Source organism: Prionailurus viverrinus, chromosome D4 (assembly GCF_022837055.1).
Source record: "Prionailurus viverrinus isolate Anna chromosome D4, UM_Priviv_1.0, whole genome shotgun sequence".
NCBI classification, from domain to species: Eukaryota; Metazoa; Chordata; class Mammalia; order Carnivora; family Felidae; genus Prionailurus; species Prionailurus viverrinus.
The window spans coordinates 14,673,411-14,682,979 of NC_062573.1; the positions used below are offsets into that span (position 1 = coordinate 14,673,411).

General features: G+C 40.9%; 1 protein-coding gene across 1 annotated transcript; it reads left to right on the top strand.

Annotated features, from left to right (window-relative positions):
* The first annotated feature begins 4,922 nt into the window (after positions 1 to 4,922).
* On the top strand, positions 4,923 to 9,079 carry LOC125150513 (allergen Fel d 4). The gene is made up of 7 exons (XM_047830484.1): positions 4,923 to 5,069; positions 5,427 to 5,563; positions 6,283 to 6,353; positions 7,085 to 7,195; positions 7,520 to 7,615; positions 7,826 to 7,871; positions 8,803 to 9,079. The coding sequence occupies exons 1-7, from the start codon at positions 4,980 to 4,982 to the stop codon at positions 8,810 to 8,812; spliced, it is 561 nt and encodes a 186-aa protein (XP_047686440.1). The 5' UTR covers positions 4,923 to 4,979; the 3' UTR covers positions 8,813 to 9,079.
* Positions 9,080 to 9,569: the final 490 nt, after the last annotated feature.

The following is a 9,569-nucleotide window of genomic DNA, read 5'->3' on the forward strand; positions in this document are numbered from 1 at the left end:
ACTGTGGTACAAGGTCCTATCTGTGTCTGCCTAATGCAGGATGCTTCTAACATGCTTCAGAGCTTCCTACTGGCCTGACAGAGACGTTGTCAGCTCTATGTCATCTTTTCCTAATCCTTCCATAGTCTTGCTGCCTCCTTTTTCCTTTCACAAATGTTATTCCCTGATAAGCCTTTTATACCACTAAATCTGTCTCAGCATCTGCTTTTTGAGGACCCAGCTACCACAGATGGATTGTAGTTAGCTCCAAACAACCTTTCATCAGTGAAGGGAGTGGATATTTTAGAACTGGATTTGAGCTGGTACCGGCAGAATGGGTGCTGGGAACCAAGAAATACTTCTACTCTGGCACATGAATTAAATAAACTTGTGTTTCTTCCTGTTCTTCTTGGCACTGGTAATGTCTTGGTATTATATAACATGGCTTGAATGTTCTCACTGGCTTTCTCAATGAGTGATTTGTTCAATTAGTCAAGAGTGTGACTGAAGACAAGGTCACTAAGTCCATTTCCAGCCAGCCAGTTGGCGTGAGTCAAGTTGCTGGGCTATAAATTGACGGTTATCTATTTATATATGGATTCCATAAGCCCCAGTCATTTGGGGGCTTGTATGCCAATCATTTCTCAACCACCTGGCAGACTGTCCCCCTTCCTTTGGGTCACTTATAAAATGCCCTATATTTGGCATTGAGTGAGGAAGTCTTAATGTCTTAGTGACATTAAGGTCACTAATGTCACTTAATGTGGCATTAAGTCTTAAGACTTAATGTCTTAAGGTCTTAGTGACCAAGTTAACTTAACTTGAAGCCATGAATGGAAAAGAATAGTTTTTGCTTTTTGGTATGGAAGTATCTCCTAATTCCTTATGAGAAGAACAGTATCTCCAAATCATCAATCCATCCATTCATCTTTCAAATATTTGTTTACTAAAAAGAGTTGTTACTTGTCCTTCACTTGATCAGGCTCTTGGCAGCTACAACTACAGAACTGTATTTTTGAGGAATCTACACGCAGCTGCTTCAGTAGTAACTACAAAGCAGACGCCTCTGAGCATTACTGTTTCCTGTTCCGTTGGTCCTTCATGTCAGAAACATTAAGCTTTGACCTGTGCAGTGAAGTCATGAGAGTAGGGAGTCTGGGGTCAGACAGTCTTGGGTTCAAATATGGGTTCTCCCACAGACTGGCTGTGTGATCTTGGTTGGTTTACTTAACCTCTCAAGTCTTAGTTCATACCTCTGTAAAACAGGAAACCTATCATATAGAGGTATTATGAGGATTATATGAAAAACTATTTGTAAAGCACTTATCTAGTATGGAGCTCTTTATTTCTGACATTAAAATATTATTTTTACATATCAGGCCCTTGGACAGAGGATACTTGTACTGCTGTATCCTCATTGTAACTATTTGCCTTAGTAAGTGGATTCTGGCACAGTCCAATCCTTGAACTTTTAAAAGTGACTTTGAACAAGGCCTTCTTTCTTTGATTACCAAATTGTTCCCAAGTTTGATGAACTCTAAAAGCTTTAAATATAACAGTTGCTGATGCAACTTGACTGTAATATAGCAGTTTGGATTCAGGTGTCATGTTTGAAATGTGGCTATATGATTGCATATTAGCTCTCTGGTCTTAAGAGGTCGGTAGATATTCGGGGCCTAGGAAGTTCAGCCCTGGAATAACTGGCTACCCTTAACAAGAATGAGGACCATCTCAGCTGATCCCATAGAAGAGAAGATGCAAAGGTCAGCTCCCCAGCACAGCAGCAGAAGCCATGAGGTACACTTAGTCCATCTGCTGCTGTTGTGCTGACTGAGACCGGCTCATCAGAAGTGCTGTTTGTCCGCTAGCAGAGATGAAGGAGTCCATTTCCTTGGGGCTCATTGGCTAGCAAACCAAGTCAATTCTCACCCCTTTCTCCACAAAACCTTTACTTCCCAGAGACCCTCTCTATCCCTCTTCACTGGACTGGGAGAGGGCTGAAGTCTTTTAAAGCGTGTGTTCCTTAGATGAAGCTTCAGTCATCTGGAGGGAAAAAGTTCTGGCTGTGTACCTGAAATTAAGTGATTGGTTTTTAATTGAATCAAATTATGTTTTTTTTCTCCTTTTATTCATCTTCATTACTATTGGCCTCTCTGTTTTTATATATGTGTATATGTGTGTGTGCATATATATACATTTTATATACGTGTGTGTGTGTGTGTATATATATATATATATATTTTTTTTTTTTTTTGCCAGTATTTTCTCCCAGTCTGTGGCTTGTCTTTTGTCTTCATTACAGTAGGCTTCTGTTTTTATATGTGTGTGTGTGTGTGTGTGTGTGTGTGTGTGTAAATATATATATGTATATATATTTGCCAGTACTTTCTCCTGGTCTGTGGCTTGTCTTTCATTCCTTTTATTTTATTTTTTTATTTAAAAAAAAATTTTTTTTTTTCAACGTTTATTTATTTTTGGGACAGAGAGAGACAGAGCATGAACGGGGGAGGGGCAGAGAGAGAGGGAGACACAGAATCGTAAACAGGCTCCAGGCTCTGAGCCATCAGCCCAGAGCCCAACGCGGGGCTCGAACTCCCGGACCGCGAGATCGTGACCTGGCTGAAGTCGGACGCTTAACCGACTGCGCCACCCAGGCGCCCCCTTTCATTCCTTTTAAAGAATGACTTTTAAAGAACAGAACTATTTGATTTTGATGATATCCAATTTATGACTCATGCTTTTGGTATTGTATCTAGGATATCTTTGCCTAACGTAGGGTCACAGAGGTTTTCTTCTCTGTTTTTGAAAAGTTCTGTAGGGGCACCTGGGTGGCTCAGTTGGTTAAGTGTCTGACCTTGGCTCAGGTCACCATTTACGGTTTGTGGGTTCAAGCCCCACGTTGGGCTCTGCACTGACAGCTCAGAGCCTGGAGCCTGCTTCAGATTCTCTCTCTCTCTCTCTCTGCCCCTCCCCTGCTTGTGCTCTCAAAAATAGACATTAAAAAAAGTTTTGTAGCTTTAGATTTTTCAATTTGTGTCTATGATCCATTTTGAGTTAATTTTTGTATACGACATAAGGATTGAACTCCCCAGCATCATTTGTTGAGAATATATCCTTTGTCAAAAATCAGTCATTCATTAATACAACACTGTCTTTATTATGATAGCTTTATTTTAAAAATCTTGAAATAGAACAATGTTTATCTTCCAAGTTCATCAATTTCAAATTTATTTTAGCTATTCTAGACCCTTTGCATTTTCAAATTTTTAAAATATATTTGCCAATTTCTCACAAAAAATGACTACAGGGATATTGATTTTTGGTTAATCAAATGGAGGGAATAAAGTACACAGACTTTGCCACCAATTGAAGGTCAGTTCTCCCATCTCAAGGGACAGAAAACCCATAACCAGCCCATAATGGCTAAAATTATATAGACCTCAAAATACCAGTGCCTGGATATCAGTTGAACATAAATTAGGAATGGCCACACAGGAGCTGGCAAGACTTTTTAAAGCGAGCCACAGATTGAATGCCACAACCCCTAGATTCACTGCTCTCTACCCAGCTCCTCCTTTGATACCAACCTCTTTCTGTTTGGGGGAAGTGAAAAAGGGGACAAGGCACAAGGCAGAAATGAACCATAACTTTAACAAGCCCCTTTCTAACTTTCAAGACCTATGCTAAATCCCACCTTCTCCAGAAATAATTCTCTGACCTTACCAGCCCAATATGTGCTAAACATGATGAGGGTTCTTTCTATACACATCATCTCATTGAATCCCTATAGTAATCTATGAGGCATGTATAAGGAAACTAAGTATCAGAGGAAGTTAAATCTGTCCTCATGGCTTCAAAATGACAGAAATAGGAAGGAAGCCCAGATCTACATAACTCCAGAGTCATGCTCCCTCTTTTTTTAAATGTTCATTTATTTATTTGGGGGTGGGGGGTGGGGAGGGGGAGAGAGAGAGAATGAATGAATCCTAACCAAGCTCCATGATGTCAGTGCAGAGCCAGAACTCATGAACTCTGAGATCATGACCTGAGTGGAAATCAAGAGTCAGATGCTTAACCAACTGAGCCACTCAGGCACCCCCAAAGGCGTGCTCTTAAGCCCTTTCTACGTGATACCACCTCTCTAGTGTCACTCCTTTTCTGACCTACAATGGTATGGACTTAATCCCACTCAGTTGGGTTATTTCATATGCTTGTAGTGTCAGGTTTTTATTGATTATATGAAGTGTTTCCCCAACTCCATTGATAGTTACTTGAAGCAAGGGATGATATCTTGTACTTCTCCATTTCTCTTATGGGGCATATGGTATAGTGAGGTATACTCAGTGATTAAACACTTGTCCATTCATTGTGGGGAAAGAAAAAAATGTAGTGATTGAGTTCAGAGAATAAGGAAAAGAAATTAAAATATACTGAATAGAAGCCATATTTCATTATTTTATTCAAACCTGTTTTGATCAACTCTATTTTACTGCTTTGTGGAAGGTACTATCATCTTTGGTAGAGGCAGTGTCTTTGCTTCTGAAATTAGTAAAATTGAAGTGATGCACCCAATTCTGCACACCATGTGAACAATGGAACATAGATTCCCTACACATTCCCTTTCCAATTTTTATTCCATTCCTGCCTCACATAATTGGCTCTCTGATTCCAAGCCAGATCCACAGTTAAATCTGGTTCCAAAAGGCAGGGTTTTTTCCACTATTTTTCTTGAGTGTGTGTTTTGAGAAATTTAAGGTCATTAAGTAGATCTAAAAGAGAGGAGATTGCCAAGTTTCAAAAGGGCAAGAACAGTCTTTGGCCTCACACCAGTGAATGATATACCATTTCGTGGAGGGGGAGGAGGGAAGGTGGTGTCCAATGGACGAAAAAACTGGACCCAGAACAGATATAAAAACAGAGGAGCCGGGGAGTAGAGCCACCATCAGGGAGAGACTCGCTGCCAGTGACTATAGGGAAGACCGTGCTGTTTTCCTGCCAAGATGAAGCTGCTGTTGCTGTGTCTAGGGCTGATTCTAGTCTGTGCCCATGAGGAAGAAAACGTTGTGAGAAGCAACATCGATATTTCAAAGGTAGAGTCTGTAGAGTATAGTAGCTTCTGCCCTTGTGGGGTAGCGTGGAGGATTCTGAAGTAACGTGGCCCTACCAGAGGACAGGAGTTCCTTGATGTATTAGACCAAAGGGGTGGTTTCAGACTTTTGACTAAGAGCAGTTGTACCATATTAAAAGAGAACACTTGGGGACCTCTGTTCTTGCTTTAGGGATGGTGGAAAGAGCCCTAGATGTAGTACCAATTGACCTGAGTTCTAATTCCATCTTCACATCATTATTATGAGTCCTGGCGCACAGGCCAGGTTCAAGGAGACAAGTATTCCTATGGAGTTCCCTCTCCCCTTTTCTTACCCAATCATTTTACTGATTTATTGCAGATTTCAGGAGAGTGGTATTCCATTCTCTTGGCTTCAGATGTTAAGGAAAAGATAGAAGAAAATGGTAGCATGAGGGTTTTTGTCGAACACATCAAAGCCCTGGACAACTCTTCTCTGTCCTTTGTATTTCATACAAAGTAAGTGTGGTCTTTGTCACTTGGGAGAGGAAACACGGGAGTCTGAATATGGTGTTGGAACTCTGTGTGTGTGAGGGTACACATACCTTCTGGGTTTGTATTGAGAATAAGAGTCCATTATCTGACACTGATCCAGGACCTGAAGAACCTGGGCCTTTTCTAGATTCAAAGATAAGAATTATGACAGAAACAAATTCAAATAGGAGTAGAGGAAGTACGGACGGGGTAGAGGGTATCAGAATCATAAGTAATGTAACAGTACAGCATAAGTTTGGAGCACAGGACTTGGAATTGACAGCCTGTCTCTCTCTTGAATCTATGTATGACCAAGAAACTTCATCTGTTTCCACCCCAATTTTCCCTTGGGTAAAGAGGATGATAATTCTCTTTAATGGTTTATTTTTTTTGCAAGGACCATGTGAGGTAATGTTTGGAGAGCACTTCTGTGAGAGGCTGGCACATGGTGAACACTAAGCTAATTATCTAGACAGGTAGTTGTAGTGATAATAGTGGGAAGTAGTGGCAGAGTGACAGTAATGGAAGTAGTTGACTCATTCTTAAAGTATCACAGAGTAAAATAATGTAAATAAAAGCTCTTTGGAAACTGTACTCCAAAAACATTCAACAGTGAAGTGGAATCAGAAGCCCAAATTATAGGTAGAGTGTGAGGGAGCTGGGGCATCAATATCTCTTGGACATCAGCTTATTCTGTTTTACAGAGAGAACGGAAAGTGTACTGAAATATTTCTGGTTGCTGACAAAACAGAGGATGGTGTATATAGTGTTGTGTGTAAGTATATTAAAAAGTCTTTCTAAATTCTACTTCCACTCCAAGAATTTAATAAACGCCAATATCTTCAAGATCTTGACCAATTCCTGATCAATAGCTTATGTACATTATATAATGAGGGGCCATCTAATAGCCAAACCCTGAACCTGGAAGAACCTTGGGTAAAAAAAGTCAATGCCTGGCACATAATACCATCAGATAAAGAAGGTAGTTTGCTTATATGTACCTCCAGCAAGAAAATTGACAAAAAAATAAGTGGTGGGACAGCTTCTCATTCCCTGCCTACTTTCTGATGATGTCTGCTGGTCATTGCTTTAGCACATCATCGCTCAGGATATAGAGCACTGGGTGTGTAATGCCAGCGGGCCTATAGAGAGGATAGAGACACATAGTTGGCAGAAATGGTCAAGGGAGGTGGGTGAGTCTCAGGGAGGATGATAGAGCATAAGTTGCTGCTATGGCTGAATTTTTCTACTACTAGTAGTCAAATACCAGTATCCCTTGGATGTCGCCTCATGAAGCCCAGGGAGATGTAAATGAAGACATTAAATATTACTCTCTCTATTACTCTCTATATCTTCCAGGATATGCACTTGAATTTGTTTCATGGTTGAAAATAAGTAAAGGGGTTTCCTTACTTCCCGTGGATCTAACAAGCTCTGACCTATCAAGCTCTGAGAGGCCAGCACACGGTGGCACAGGTTCTGAACTGTGTTCTGTTTCCTCCACAGATGATGGATACAATATATTTAGCATAGTTGAAACGGTCTATGATGAGTATATCCTGTTACATCTTCTGAATTTTGACAAGAAGAGACCATTCCAACTGGTAGAGTTCTATGGTACAGTATTTTCATGCTGACACTCATCTTGGGGTGGGGAAGGAGGGGAAGGAAGGTAAACCTGGAGACAAAGTGGTCCTCCCAGTTTTTATCCTGGAATGTCTCTCCTCCTCTGAAGACAGATGCTGACCTTTGGTAATCTGTCTTCCTGCCAGAACCATATCCTAAAGATGTCAAATTCAAGACAGGTTATAACCCATCCCCAAGACTTCCGCCTAAGCACCCAATCAGTGCTGTCCATTTTCCATCCATCTGGAGCCACCCCCTTATGAGCCTCAGTGACAAATACATAAGACACAGCAGTTACTGTCACTCTCCCCACAGCCCGAGAACCAGATGTGAGCCAAAAACTCAAGGAAAAGTTTGTGAAATACTGCCAAGAACATGGGATTGTTAACATAGTTGACCTGACTGAAGTTGGTAAGTATTGTTATTTTCTAGTTTTCTCTTCTTAAATTCCCATGTTACTGAAGGGGGAAAAAAACAATAACAACAACAACAACAAAAAAAAAAAAAACAAGAGAAGGCAGTACCCCCAATCAGTCCCCTTTGCCTTAACCTAGAGAATCATTTGGTTTCTCTCTGGCAAATAAACTGGGTTCGGTGTTTGTATGTGTTCTGTCTCTACAGATCGCTGTTTACAGGCCCGAGGAAGTGAAGTGGCCCAGGACTCCAGGTTGGTGATCTCTGATGGAAAGGGGGTGGCCCTGGGATCAGTGCCTTCCAAAAGCATTAGGAGTTTGTGTCCAAAGATGACAATAAAAATAATTTGGTAAGGAAGCTTGTGAGGAGAGCTTGAGACGTGGAATTGGAGGAGCTGGGTTCAGGACTCACTCCTACCATGAACTTTTGAACAAATGACCTAAGCATTTACCAAGGGAATAATGATGTCTACCCTGCAGAGTTACCATGTGGACATAATGCTGGCAAAAGACTTCAGTAATTGATGACATGCTAAAAATCATTAAGACTTAAAATTTGAAATGGAGAAAGGGTAATAGGACACGAGTATGAAACTCACATCCATTTCTGTGTTTATGGTTGGTCTTCCAAGCCCAGAAGGCATTTCACCCTCCCAATTTACAACAAACATTTCTTCCTTTGATCTTTGTACATCCTTAACTTTTCACCTGGGAATAGAGCTGTCTGAACTTCCAGTTGTCTTTTAAGCTGGAAAACAGACACTGAATCTTCTCATCAGTTTCCTACCTTAGATTTATTGTGGAGCTTCATTCAGATATGTAGCTTGCGTAAAGCAGACATTTAATAAAAGGTAGCTTATGGCTTTGCCGTTATCTCTCAATTTATCTAAAACTCTTCAAAACTTCTAGTGCTGAAGGTGGCAGAACAAGCCTCGGATCCTTCATTGCTCTCTTTTTTTCATAGATTCAGTTTGGGGACAATAAATATGAGATCAGCAGTAGAAAAAAGGGGGGGGGCATTTATTCATTGCCCTCCCTCCCCTATTTGGGCAAATAACATGTTACAATACAGCTTGACATCTACTGTTCACCATTTGTCTCTATAACAGAAGTTCTTTTTGCTTCAATTCAATCCAAGGAATGCTTAATAAGTTTCTGTGTTCTCTTTTTCATTTGCTTATTTAGTGTTGAGTGAATGCTTCCTTACCTGGGCTCCAGGATCTTCCCTTCTGTGGTCCCCACACCATCTAGTGACAAGTGCTGTGACCTGATTTCCATCATAATCACATAGGAAAGCATTATCTCTGCATCTTCAGAATCTTCCTTAATTGTCTAGGAAAACATCAACCAACCAAGATTTCAAGATTTTCTCCAAATTTTCCAGCTGTCTTTCCCATACCCAGGAGAACTCTATCATGAATAAGAACTTCCTGTACCTGGTCAATAAATGATTAGCCTTGCAGTCCTGTGGTTTGTGTATATGGGAGTGTGGGGCCGACAAAAAGCAAATGGGGGGAACCTCCTTGGCTCTGCACCCATAATCCTTCTCTAGCTTCTCAGAATCTTTCCTGAGTTTCTCCCTCTGCAGTAATTCTCTGTCCCCATGAGTGCTGGTTGCCCTTTGATTTGCCTGTTTCTTGATGATCTGATAAGATAAACTTTCCCATAATTTGCCCCGTCTTAGAATTCTCTTTCTCCATGGACTGTTGCTGAGGCTGGTACCAGCTCAACATGTTTCAGGACTGTCCCCATATTTTAGCTTCTCTGTGTCATCCGTCCTATTAGATGGTTAATGTCCTTCCGTACTCTTGGAAAAGTTCCTTCAATCATCACTGTTATCTGTTGTGAACATATTAAGTGAGATTCCATTAAGTGTGAGCAATACCTACCTTCAATAATCTGGGCTTGGTACAGTCAGGAGGCATCAAGGAGGCAAAATGCTATCAGCCTCT

Coding starts and splice junctions, on each gene's coding strand:
- LOC125150513 (XM_047830484.1), top strand. CDS start 4,980: ATGAAGCTGCTGTTGCTGTGTCTAGGGCTGATTCTAGTCTGTGCCCAT. Junction 5,564..6,282: donor TCCTTTGTATTTCATACAAA/GTAAGTGTGGTC, acceptor TCTGTTTTACAG/AGAGAACGGAAAGTGTACTG. Junction 7,196..7,519: donor CCAACTGGTAGAGTTCTATG/GTACAGTATTTT, acceptor CTCTCCCCACAG/CCCGAGAACCAGATGTGAGC.